This window comes from Equus asinus, chromosome 15, assembly GCF_041296235.1.
Source record: "Equus asinus isolate D_3611 breed Donkey chromosome 15, EquAss-T2T_v2, whole genome shotgun sequence".
NCBI lineage: Eukaryota > Metazoa > Chordata > Mammalia > Perissodactyla > Equidae > Equus > Equus asinus.
Genome location: NC_091804.1, coordinates 33218942 through 33233332, shown reverse-complemented (window position 1 = coordinate 33233332; position 14391 = coordinate 33218942). Strand labels below are relative to the sequence as shown.

At 39.7% G+C, this 14391-nt stretch overlaps 1 protein-coding gene across 15 annotated transcripts in view; it reads left to right on the top strand.

Moving 5' to 3' along the window:
- Positions 1 to 14391, top strand: part of PTPRT (protein tyrosine phosphatase receptor type T) — a 1011807-nt gene that overhangs the window by 651831 nt on the left and 345585 nt on the right. For all 15 annotated transcript variants that reach the window (XM_070485956.1, XM_070485943.1, XM_070485942.1 and 12 more), the window contains one exon: positions 8610 to 8719. In XM_070485956.1, the coding sequence (XP_070342057.1) occupies positions 8610 to 8719 (110 nt within the window). The remainder of the gene's footprint in view (positions 1 to 8609; positions 8720 to 14391) is intronic.

Here is a 14391-nt window from a genome sequence, read left to right as displayed (position 1 = left end):
AAGTCCACTCACCAAAAAGAAGCTTTCTGCTGCCTAGTTATTTCCTTTCCCTAACCTTCCTCTTCGCCAACCCCCACTCCCAGCCAAGCAGACTCCTCATCTGGCCAAGTAATGGATGAGTATATTTAATCATTTCCTTTCCCTCTGGGTTAGAAATGTTTAAAACAGGGACTCATGTAATCATTAACAGAACACATTTTGACCCACCAAACTAGACCACCCCGTACCACCTCTTGTAAAGTTGCATAAAGAAAGTTTACCAGATGAAACCAGGTTTCCATTCTTATTGAAGGGGAGTAATCTGATAGTGCAAAGCAAATGTCCTCTAAGCATCACGGCAAGAAACAAGATTTAAAAACAGAAGCAGACACTAATCTGCATTCTCAACAGGACAGATGAATAAACCCTGAGGTGGAACATATTCATGGAATGGAAGTTAATAACGTGAAGACATTAGTTCTCCCAGGTAGATATTTGTAAAAGTGTTTAGCACTGTTTATTATATTTATTATTTTTATTTAATAATAAACCCTATAGTATTTAGGGATGTATGTTTAAGGAGTAAAAACTATAATGAAGAACAAGGTCATGATTATTATGAAGTTAAGAAAGTGGTTACCTTTGGAGGGTATGAGGTTGACTATTAATAAATTAATGAGATGTCTGTTTTATACACTTGTATGGTGGTTATTTCACAATAGAAAGGAAAATATGAGGATACTAAATGTCCTTTTATACCAATAAATTTGATATTTAGGGGATACAGAAAAATTCCTAGTGAAATATAAATTTAAAGGCATGACTCAAAGAAGAAAACCATATAATTCTACAACAATTAGAGAAATAGAATCAGTAATTTAAACTTTTCCGACAAAGAAAACACCAGTCCCAGATGGTCTTACAAATGCGGTCAGACAAACACTCAAGGCACTGGTAACCCAAGTCTTACATCTGCACTTTCATAGAGCAGAAACAGAAGGTACACGCCTCTTCTCATTTTGTGCCTCCAGTGTAACCTTGATATCAAAACCAGAAAGGCTTACTATGAGGAAAAGGATAATTAGATACAAATATCCCAAACAAAATATTAGCAAACAGTCCAGCACTGTATATAGCTATGAAAAAAATAGTTTATTTCAGGAAATCAATGTTAGTCCAACAGTAGCAAATCCATTAATGTAATTCACTACATTAACAAACTAAGAGAGGGACAAAAACATATCGTGACTACAATGGATACAGAAAAAGCATCGCTTAAAGCTCAGCATGATTTAAAAAGAAATTGTCCTCGTATACCAGGAATGAAAAAGATCTTCTTATCCTGATAAAGAGTAACTATAAGAAACCTGAAAACACCATTCTCAAGGATGAAATAATAAAATCATTTTCTTTAAAATTGGAAAAAACACAGATGCTTATCATTCTCTCTACCAAATATTGTACTGGTGGCTCTGGTTGAAGACAAGAAAATTAAATAAAGAGTTATATAGATTAGAAAAGAGCAAAACTGCTATTCACTGCACATGCTATGGTTATTTTCATAGATAATCCAAAGAAATTTGGACACAAATTATTAGAATTAATAAGAGAATATAGCGTGTTTGCCAAAGAAGTCAACATTAAAAAGTCAATTTCATTTCCAGTCACCTAACAAGCATGTGGTAATTTTTAAAAATATACTATTTACAATAGCAACAAAAATATATAGTATTTAGGACTAAATGTAACAAAAGTTTTCAAGATGTACAGTATTTATAAATGTATGAGGCACTGAAAAACGTTAAAGATCTAAATAAGAGATATGCCATGTTTATAAATTGGAAAACTCAATATTATAAAGACATAATATATAAAGACATAAATTATCTCCCAATTGATCTATAATTCATGCAGTTTTGATATAAAAATCAGACATTTTTTGAAAATTTACAAGCTAGTCGTAAAGTGTACATGCAAGGAAAATAGGCAAGAATAGCTAAGATAGTGGTATTATGGTATTGACACAGGGATAGTCTAATAGAACTATTGAACAAAATAGAGACAACGTAGAAATAGACCTGTACATCTGTGGAAATGTGACGGAAGGCAAAGGCAGCATGGCAGATCACTTGAGTCAATAAAATTTTTTTTCATTAAGTGGTACTGGGATGGGGAGGAAGAATTGAAACTGGATCCCTACCTCACACTATACATGAAAGCACAATTGCAGATGAGTTGAAGACATTTTATAAAAGGCATAACTTTAAAACTGTTTGAAGAAAATCTAAGAGAATATTCTTATGACCTTAGGGTACAGAAAGGATTTCTTAAAGAAGAATAAGAGGCATCTAAATACTAAATTTGCTAATATTTTGTTTGCATTTATTATTTTTGTTTGAGTTTATCTGGCCCTGAGATAAGCATTCACATGCAAGTAGTTTGTTTAGGAGATGGTCCAGGCCACACTGATAAGGAAGTGAGGAAGAGAGTCAGGGAAGGGGAAGAAGCCAATACAAGGTGTGTTATCAAGAAAATTACCATGTGAATAACTGGGTTTTAGAACAGTGCCACTCCGAATGTGATCCAGGGACCAGCATAGACTCAGGAAGTCTTTCTGGTCCATGACAAGATAATTACAGAAACAGAGAATAAGTCTTTAAAAGGGAGGAGCTTGCATTTTCTGTTTTTTTATTTCACTTTTACTTTTTGAGTTTACTTTCCTATTACTCATTTTTTTTGTACTTTATGATAATATTGATCCACAGTGGGTTGGAAATAACTAAGATTTCAGTATTTGAGCTAGTTTGAGAAGTATTAATAGAAAATGTCTCAGAGTGAATGCAACCGAGTGATAAGGACTAGGATATTCATCCATTACCTTTCTTTTCATTGTCTTTCTTTACTTGAAGGAGTTTTGGGGCATCAACTCTGGCACTTCTTGCTTGCTCTGTGTGGAGACCAGGTTTGCTTTCACAGCCTTCAGCAGAGCAGCAAGTGTTTTACTGAAGGGTTAGTATATGGGTGGGGCACCAACAGGATCCGCCACTAAGTCTTTTTTCCCCCAGCTTTATTGAGGTGTTATTGATAAATAAAACTGTATATTTAAGATGTACAACATGATGATTTGATATACATATACATTGTGAAATGATTACCACAATTAAGTTATTAAGTCTTTCTTTCTCCCATGCAAAAAAAGAAAAACTCTGATAGATTTGACTACAAGTTTAAGAACTGTGTATTTATCCAAAGGTGATATAAAAAGAAAAGGAAGACACAAACTGAGAGATTTTTATAACACATATAGCCAATAAAAGGATCAATAACAAAGATGTGCAAAGAACTTCTACAAATCAATAAGAAAAGGACAATAATGCCCAAGAAACAGTAGAAGATGCTCAGCCTCTTTAGCAAATAGGTAACAGCAAATTAAACCTCAATGAAGGATCATTGCACACTTACTGGATCATCTGGAATTTACAAACCTGACAATACCACGTGTTTGTAAGGATGTAGAGATGTGGGAACCTTTAGAACGTTGCTGAAGGGAGTATAAATTGCTATCACCACTTTTGAAATTAATTTGGCATTGCTCATAGAACTGAAGATATATATGCCCTTAGTCTACCAATCCCATTCCTACATGTACCTTAATGAAATCTTGTATATGTTCAAGTGAATGTACAAAAATATTCATAGGAGCAGTGCTCTAAGATAGCCCCACTGGGAAACAGCTTTAATGTATATCTATAGTAGATGGTAAAATAAATAAGACTATATTCATAAAATGGAGATGAATGAAATACAACTACATGTGTCGACATGGATGAATCTCAAAACCATGTTGAGTGACACATGCAAATTGCACAATACAAACACACAATTCCATGTATATGTAAAGAAAACCAGGAAAAACTAAATGGTATTTTGTCTTGGGATACATGTATATATTTATAACTCCAAATAAATATAAAGAGAATGACTAATGTAAAATTCGGGATAGTATACGATTTTTTTTTTTTTGGTGAGGGAAGAGAGACGTCAACTGTGTGGGCACACAGGATGCTTCAATGATACAGTGATGTTTTATCTCTGAGAGTGGATAGCGGGTATATGTGTGTTCATTTCATAATTATTCTTTAAGCTGTGCATTTATTACATATACTTTTGTCTCATATGTTTTATAAGAAAAACTTTTTAATATAATGTAAAAATAATATAAGCAAAAGTAAGGAAGTCCTAGGAATACAATTTTTAAGAAATTTTAAAAAAATATCTTTTTCAACAGAGGGAGCTAAAAAGAAACATTAATAAATAAAGATTATACAGTATTACTGGTAGGAGTATGCATTATAAAAAGGTGTCATTTGCCCCCCAAAGAAGTGAAGAATGCAACTGAAATAAAAATTTTGGTGGCACATTTTTGAAGTTTCATAAAATTATTCCAAATTTCTTCTGTAAGAATAAAAGAACAGTGGTAGCCCAGAAAACTTTGCAAATGAAGAACAATAAAAGAAAAGGACTTGTTCTATTGAATATCAGAGCATGTTATATCAACACAACAGAGAGATACTGTCAGAGTAGAAGTTATGACTCAATGAAATAGAACAGAAAGCCACACAACATATGCCAGGATGTATAATAATTTAACATGGTAATAAAGTGGCATTTTAAATCACTGGAGGAAGTTCTGACTTAGTCAATTGATTTTCTTAAGCAAACTGTAAAGAACTATAGTTAGATTTCCACTTTGTACAATATGTAAGATAGATTCCAGATGGATTAAAGTGTCAGCATCTCTGTATTCAGCTTGCGTTCCACTTCTCAGTGAATAAACCTTCTCTACTCTTCCCAAATTCCCGAGGAAACTCCTCCTCCACTGCACTTTTGGTAGATGGTTTTACCCTCTCTTCTCAAGAAAATGGAGGCATTAGGACAGCTGAACTCCCCCTCCAGATCATCTGCACGTTTCTTTCCTCTCCTATCTTACAGAGGAGAAAGTACTTTCTTTCCACCTGCCCTGCTCCTGCCTTTTAAGGACCCTGCCAATGTCAGTTATTTTCTCTCTCTTTCCCACCTTTCTACCTCTTACTTCAGTTTTAGATTTTTCCCGTCTTTGGGAGAGGGCACTACTTAGGTTCCATGTGTCATCCCTTCTTCTTCTTGCATTCCCCTCCCTTTCACAGCCAAAATAGTTTACTTGTCTCAGCACAATCCCTCCCCTTCCACTCTCATCCCCACCCACTGCAGGATGACTTGTGACACCAACGTTCTCCCTAAATTACTCTTGCTCGGGTCACAAGTGACCTTGAAGACGCTAAATTCAATGGGGAGACATAAGGTCGCATATTACTTGACTACTCAGCCACATCTGTTGCTGTTAAGCAGTCCCTTCTTGATCCTCCCTTGTCTGCTTCAATCACAGCTCACTTTTTCGTTTTCTGGTTGTTTCTCTGAACATGGCCTCCCAGTTTCTCCATTTCCTTGTTTTATCCTAATTGTTAAGATTGGAGTTCCTCTTGTTTTAGTCCTAGACCTGCTTTTTTTTTTTCTGTGTTTTCTCCCCAAATCCCTCCAGTTGTGGGTCCTTCTAGTTGTGGCACGTGGGATACTGCCCCAGTGTGGCCCAATGAGTGGTGCCATGTCTACACTCAGGATCCAAGTCAGCGAAACCCCGGGCCGCCAAAGCGGAGCCAACCACTCGGCCGGGGGGACGGCCCCTAGACCTGCTTTTTTTGTTCCCCTCTACACTCTTGCTACAAGATCTATTCCCTGCCCATGGTTTCAATTTCTAAACATTGATCTCAGTCTCATATATCCAGTTACTACTCAACATCGCCACTTGGGTGTTTGACACACACTTCAAATGAAGTATGGCAAAAACTGAGCTCACCAGCTTCCTTTCCAAAACTAGTCCTCTTCTAGGCTCCCTCTCTGTGAACAACTCTCTGATCCACCCCAGTTGTATAAAACAGAAGATCTGGGAGCTTCCCTGACACATCTCTTCCCCCCTTCACCCGTATCCATCACCACCAAATCATGTTAGTTTGGCACCCTCAAATCTCCTACACAGCCTGCTCTCTTCTCTACTACCATTGCCCTAGTCCAAGCTACCATCTTTTCTCCCCAGGGTGGTATTTCTGCTTCCCCTCTGGCCCTCACAATGGTGTTCATCACACTTCAACATCCATTCTCCACCCTTTTGCCCTAGGAACTTCTGTTTATCCATCAACTCTCACTTATTTTCCACGTATTATCCTGACTTGCCAGACTAGATTTTTTCTACTTGTTATAATTCTCCCAACACCTTGTGCCTTTACCTCAAAGTCCTGGTAGCAACTTAAGAAAATTAATTAGGAGTGTAATTATTTATTTAATGTCTGTCTCCCTTTCCAGAATACAAGCTTTATCAAGAATTTGACTATATCTTTCTCTGTCACTGGTGTACCCCTCGTGTCCACCACAGTCCCTTGGTCATATTAAATATCCAACAAACATTTGTGGAAACAATTAGTGGATAAGGAGAAGCAATAAGAGATCTGACTACTTAGAAGCTCCTACACACCTAAAAGATTTAAAAAGCAAATGAAAAAACTGGCAAAAATTTTTGTAACCTATGCAAAAAAGCTATGTCCTTAAAAACAGATTATAATTACAAACCCATAAGACAACGATGAGCAAAAATGAAGAGCCATACAGGAAAATGAGCACAGGGTATAGAGAGCATGTTCATAAAAGAATCGATGCAAATGGCCAATTAAACAGAGAAACAAATCTGCACTCTCCAGCATTTTAAAAAAGATACACACACGTACACTTAATTTTTTAAATAGTCAGTGTTGGCAAGGATTAGAAATAGGCATATTCTTCTGTTGGGGAGCCAAGAATGGTAGAAACTTTCTGGAAGACAATCTAGTAATATGTGTCAAAAGCATTAAAAGGAAAGTATTCATCTACTTTGGCCCAATAAATTAATTTCCAAGAATTTATCTTAGGGACATCAGCAGAGTTGCATGCAAATACTTATTTATAAGAATGCTCATTGCAGTGTTACTTATAATCGTAAAGAATTCAAGCCAAATTTAATGCCCAATAATAAAGGATTGGTGACTGTAATGGGTCGTATCCTGCTCTGAGCAGCCATTAAAATGCATGGCCCCAAAGAGCACTTAAGGATTTTTTTTTAATCTGTGATTTATTTAGCGATAAAAGAAGGTCACAACACAACATACACAGTAGGAGTTTACTTTTTAAAATTAAAATATACATATGCATAGGCATAAAAATACCGGAAAAATATCTGCAGTTATGGGGATTATGAATGATTTTGTTTTCTTTTTTTAACCTTTTTGTATAGTCTTAATATTCAACAGATTCTGTGTATCATGTCCATAATGACAAAAACTAAATATGTTTTAATTTAACAATAGGGAACTGATTGCAACATATGGCCACGGCTAAATCTAGAGAGGCATAGCGTGATGATTAAGAGTATATGCTTTGAAGCTCACAGACAGGTGTTCAGCTCCCTCTTTACAACTTAAGAGCCATATGACCTTGAGCAAGTTATTTAATTCTCTTAGCCTCGGTTCTCTATCAGCTCAATGGAGAAAATACATACTGGGCAGAGCTGTTCTGTCACTTAGATGAGGTAATATATATAAAATTCTGGTCAAAGAGTAAGCGCTTAGTAAAAATACCTGCTTTTCTAATGCCAAAATATAAATAGATCAGGTAACGATTTACATGAATTCATGATTTTTTAGGAGGTTATAACTGGAAGTCTGGGGCATCATTCATTGTATGGTTCAGCATCCTCCAGACTGTCATAATGATGGTGGAATCCAGCAGGAGGATGCTGGCAGGAAGACTGACCTGGGTATAGAAGCAGTCCAGGAAGGGTTTTGCTCATTAGGGCAAAATGCTGGCGTAGGTCATTTATTCACCTATTTGCCCAAACAGCAAATGGTTATTAAAGGTCTACCATGTGCCAGGCATTGGCAACTCAGCAGTGAGACGAACTAGCTGCTTTCTTGGAGTGAGGCAAGCTTCTTCTAATTGGATTGAGGTTTCAAGGCATATTGTACCTGCTGTATTCAGGAATTAGGAAACTGAGGGAGCACTTCCTGTAGCTGGAAAAATGTTGGAAGGGTTAGGAAAACGATAGCGAAACTCACTTTTCTTTCCTCAAATAGCGATCCCAAGGAAAGAAGCTACTTCCAAAATCCCACCTGCTGGCAGGTCTGGGGCCTACTGATGCCCTCCCTACCTTGGTCAGGTTTAGTTCAAGAACAAACTTGCTCAGCCTGCAAATGAAAAGCCATTGGCCTTCCAGGAGAGGGGTTAGCAAACTACGGCCCATGGGTCAACTCCAGCCTATTGCCTGTTTTTAGAAATTAAGTTTTATCAGAATGCGGCCTCACCCATTCATTTACTGATTGTCTACGACTGTTTTGTGCTACAAGCACAAAGTTGAGTAACTGCTACAGGGACTGTATGGCCCATAGAGCCTAAAATGTTTATTATTTGATCCTTTATAGGAAGACTTCTCCGACTCCTATTCTAGGTCAATGGAGCTGGAGAAATGAGATAGAAGGTACCATTAAGTTCCTAACTTTTCCGTTCTGTAGTTCCAGGAGCTGTTCCTCTAGAATCCATCCAAGGGGGGCCCTTTGAGGAGAAGATCTACATCCAGTGGAAACCTCCCAATGAGACCAATGGGGTCATCACACTCTATGAGGTAAAGTGGTCCCTTTTGCTATATCAGCTGCCTTGGCTTTTTCAATTGACTTCAGCTGGAAGTTGGTGAATACCTACTGTGTGCAAAGCTCTATTGAGGACATGGAGGTGAGTGAGACTCAACTTACCAAAAGGTTTCTGACAATACAGTGAGAGGAAAACATAAGGGTGTACTGTTGAGGTGTCTTCATGGCCCCAGTGACAAAGACAATTGGACATGCCATGCACTGAGGTGACTTTTGATCTCTTCAGCAAAGGGGTCAGGACTCAGGGAGTCAGATTACCCCAGTTTGCCTGCGAAGACCCAGGCCTGGCAAACAGTAGTTACAGTTCATCTGGAAAACCGCAATTCTCACATGATGTGAGTCCTACCCATATCAGTCCCTGGGCTTCCAAAAGAATCCCAGTGTCATTCTCTACCCTGGGGGTACATGATCCTTGAGCTCTCACATTGCAGCACGAGAGGTACTCTCACAGTATAAGAGGTGCTCATACTGTGGCCAAGGCATATGTTTTTGTCACCTAGGTGATGGAATCAAAAGCTCCCCTCCCAGGATTAGCAGAGCCTTATCATATCCTCAGGCAGGAATGCACCCATCAAGCCAGCACAACGTGGCTTCCTGAAAACTTGCAAAATTAGAACAAATTGCTCTAATTCATTGCAAAACAAAACCAAACAAACAGAAAAACAATAAGGCTGACATCACTAAATTCTAGCATTGGGATGTGAACAAGATTTACTCTCCTTTCACCCCTTATAACCTGAGACACCAGGAGACTGAGATATAGGCTACAATATAAAAACACAGCAATGCATGGGAAGGGCACGGAAGCCAAAGCTGGACAAATGGAATCTAGTATCTTAGTAGTTCTACCATAGTCTCAAATGACTTTTGGCAAGTTCTTCCTCTCTCCAAGCCTCAGTTTCCTCATCTGTAAAATGGGGGTGGTAATCACCGCTTCAGGGTTCCTCTAGGGAGTCTGAGGGGGAGAGGATACAAACATTTCCAGGCTGAAATGCACTACAACCCCATGGAGGAACTTAAGACACAGAGCGCTCATGGAGACACGTACACCTATTGAGGGTAGGCTTGGGGAAGAACATCTCTGCCATAAGGGAGGATGAGCTCTGGGAAGAAAGTCAAGGAGTACTTGAGGAGAGAACAACATTCATGGTTAATCTGATGGACACAGAAGCTCTATAGAGAGACCTGGATGGACCTCAGAGCTCTCTGAGGGAGGAGAAAACTATGCATCATGTACAAAGTCTTTGAGAAAATACCTTCAGAAAACGCCTTGTCACTAGATCCAGCCTTCCTCAGAAGAGCTAGCATCTCCATTTTAGAAATTGTAGGGAGCTTGGTGAAGCTCTTAAGGTCAGCACATGGAAGGAGGGAGCAGACATCCAACCCCACCATTTATGAGCCATCTTGGGCCACAGGGTTGGGAGAAGCTTCTTTCTCGAGGATGCTGCTAGAGGAAGGATGGTACTCATACTGATAGACCTTGTCTAGGATGTTTTCAAAACCTTTTCAGGGAAGTGAGGGACTGGAAACTCAACTGAAACAATCATTTCAAAGCTACATGCTGTTCTTTGTAAAGCAGAGGCCACAATTATACACACACAAATGAAATCAAGATCTATTGTGTGCGGCAACCTGTTCTTTGTAAAGCAGAGGGAAAGGACTCACAATTTAGAGAGTTTGGTTGTTTGGTACTGTTATATAAATGGCTCTCTATGTCAGATATTCAAGAACTTTGGAATTCACAGGCCAGTAATACTTCAAAAGGTTTGAGGGAACCAACATGGAATACTTCACTATCTTTTATTAGCATCATTTCATAAAAGACATAATTTCAAAAATGTAGCTAGGACAAAATTTCAGAATAAAAGGCATTCCTTCAAATTGAAATGTAGACTTATGAATAACTCATGACAGCCTCCTTATGTTTATTCATTTTGCCTTGAGTTGATGACAACTTGTCTTGAAAAGACCCTGGTCCTTGTACCTACCTGCTCTTGGAAACCACTAATCTAGGCCATTTTGCAGGCAGAGTCACATGTGGGCACAGACGTCTTCCTGGGGATCAATATACCTCTTTCTCTAACAGGATTATGCACTGGACTGGGAGAGGAAACTCTTGACTGCTATTCCAGGATAAGCAAAAAGAAATATAGAGAGAACAAGGATGCAAACACAAGTGTGAGTTAGACACCCTGTTTGAGCAATAGCTTCCTGAAGTTGAGGCATTGTTATATGATACACACTCTGGAGCTCTGGGTGCAAAGGTGGGCACAGATTGGGACTGCACCTTTCTTCTCACTTTTATGTGAACTCAGTGCCTTGTGGATTTTCGAAGATGCCAGGGATGTTGGCATTCCCAGATGGATTCTACTGGAAACAGCTATGGTGAGACATCTTCAAGTAGCTTCTTGGCTGCTACTTGGGTTCTGATGACAGAGACCCAGAGCTAGAAAGCTGAAATTGACTGATTTACTTGTGGGCATTTGAGGCTGCCTTCTGGGAACATGTCAAAATCCTTGGATGAAGCTGTGAAGGGAGCTAAGGTTGTGGACTTAGGCCATAAACATGGCTGTGACACCATGTGTATCACATGCTGGCAAGGCCTCAGAAGTTAAGAATGTTGACTTTTGAGATCAGACAGCTTAGTTCTGAATCCCAGCTCTGCCACTTTCTTGCTGTGTAACCTTGGGTATATTATGTAACCTCTCATTTAAATTTATTTATAAACATAAATATATGTTTAGTACTGTATTTGGCATTTAGAAATAGCATTAATAAATGTTAGCTCTTATCATTACATAAAAATGAGGAAATTAAGACTCAGAGTGATGAAGTGAAAAGACCAAGGTGATCCAGCCAATATGGCCAATTCATGAGTCCTGAATATAAGTGTGGATGTCTTGCCCCTTACGCAGTGTGGTCCGTGGACCAGCAGCATCAACATTACCTGGGATCTGAATAGAAATACAGCATCTCAAGACCTGCCAGACCGCCTGAATCAGAGTCCCCATTTTAACAAGATCCCTGGGTGATTCATATGGGCATTAATGTTTGAGGAGCACCGCTCTAGACCACATTACCCTTTAGAAAGTTTGAGCACTTGACAAGAGAGTGTGTCCTCCTGAGCAGAGACAGGACGTCCCCTCCACGCTGCTCTCAACCCAATTCTGCCCCAGACAGTAAGCAGGAGACTTTGCTTTTAAAGACATTTATAACAGAATATGTGTTTATGAGGCAATTTCCAAATTTAATTAGATGAAACCAATTGGATTTTTTAAATTAGGTTCTGGTTGTAATTCCTAGAGAGAAATCCATAAATTACAAATCACCCTCTTCTGGTCTCAAAAAGTGTATTTTGTGACCAAGAAAAATAAGGTAACACAAATGGAAGAGAAATTCAGGATTGTCTGTAGCTTCCTATGTACAACCTTGGACTCAGCAAAGACAAAATCCAAAAAAAAAGAGGGAGGAGCATTATGACAAAATATTGTAAATATTGTTAAATGCAGCAGGTCCAGGTAGTATGTAGAATGTTAAGATTAAATTTCCTTCCCCATGAGTCCAAGTTACAACCCCCGGGTCTGTCCTTGACAATTCTGCCCCCCAAAATCTGAGCGGCTTGAAGTCTCATTCTGTCTCTGGCTTCAGTCCCCTCTTTGTAACATGAAGGTGTCAGACTGTCCCATGCTTCAACTAGGTAAGAATCAAGAGAAAAACAAATCCATGTCAAACCCACAAAATCAGAGGGTTTGGAGTTGCTTTGCCGTGAAAACCTTTCCTGTGACCAGAGGCTTCGAAGGTAAAGCAGTGATGACACCTGAAGAAAAACAGCTAGTGCAAAGCCCCTGGGATGGGAATGACTTTGACACGTTTGACAAATAGCAAGGAGGCCAGAGTGATGAAGCTTTGTGAGCCTGGAGGACAGTGGGGAGACCATGGGGGAAGTGGGTGGGCAGGTCAGGTTAGGCAGGACTCCTAGAGTTTGTGTTCTATCCTAAGAAGAATGGAAAGCCCTTGGAGCACTTTAAGCAGAGGAATGAAGGAATTAGATTTATGTTATTAAAAGATCACCTGGCTGTTGTGTGGCTAATGGGCTGTGGGTATACAAACATCTTGGGGACATCTGGGAAATGTAACAAAGACAAGGACACTTCTATCATCTATGATATTGCAACGAGTGCTCAGCTATTTATTGGAAAATCTTGTACCCGGGTAGAAGATATGAAAACTTTGTCACATCTGCCTCTTTCCTGCTGCTAACTCTGACTTTGACACCTTCCTTTCAGTCAGGAGTTCTTATCTTGATGGGCCCCCTGGCACTAGGGACTGTTAGATCCTGGGCCTCCCTTCCCTAAGGGATGGGAGTCTAGCCTTGACCACGATGCCACCCCAAGGCTGTGAAATGGCTTAATTCTCCAGCAGCCATGACCTCTCTCCCTGCCCACTGCAGTGGGAGCTCAGAATGCTCATGAGAGCCCACTGAGGCCAGCTCACCTCCACTGCGACAGGAAGTATTAGGATGAATTAGACCAGGGCCTCAGATCTTCAGGGATTTGCACTTTAGAGGGAATGCAGAATGCACTTTGTGACACTTCCTAACAGAGTGACAGATAGTGTGTAGAGAGAGGTAGCGTCAGAGGCTTCATGCCCGCCCACCAGCCCACGGATCAACATCACCTGGGAGCATGTCAGACATGCAGAATTGCAGGCCCCAGACCAGACCCACTGAATCAGAGTCTGTGTTCTATCCAGATCTCCAGATGATTCACGTGCTCATTAAACTGTGAGAACCACTGGTCTAAGAGACATTCTAGAATTTCCTAATCTGGATCTGGAAAGCTCTGCTTGATGCAAACACTGCAGTCCTTGGATGAATAACATGGCCATTGAATGAAAGGAGGATTGTCTCTGCTCACATGGGGTCCAACCAGCTGAGCCTTTTCACAGGGATGTGGAAATCATGCCGTTCCTGTAGACTTTTCCAGAGCCCTGCTTGGCTTTGAAGGAGATATCAGGGCTCCCCAGTCAGGGCCTGTATGTGAAGAAGGTTGGTGTGGACTCTCCTGTTCTGATTCAGATCTTGTGAACAACACAGCTCACCAAAAAACAGACCATCCCAACTGCAGACTGGCACTTACAGCCCGAATATGAGGTCACAGGGGAGACAATCCAGCCAAAGAGTTGTCTAAAAACTCCTCGATAAAATCATTCATAGACAAGCTGTTCCGAGTTCATGAAAAACAGTAATCAATATGTGTTTCAATTCAATTAATTGTTCTCATCTCTGTCCAAAAATAAAAATCGCACAGTGTGAAGGAATTGAGCCAGAGGATGTTACACCAGCAACTGGGTTAACGAAGTGTGAAAATATTTAAAATTCAGACATAGGAAGCTTCCCAGTAAGCCTTTCTGTTTAGCAGTCAAAATCACCAAGTTTCTAATTACAGCGTATAAATCTGAGAAGCTTAAAGGGAATGAGAGGACCCTAATGAGGCAAGAATGGGTGTCTTGATTATGCTAGAGTTGATTGACATTTATCTTGCAAGCTATTCTAGGCGCCTGGCGTCCAGAGTTAAATAAAACACAGACTTTGCTTCAATAAAACCAGGCGCTCGTTCGTGTGTGGGAGTGCCTTTAATAGGTGCGA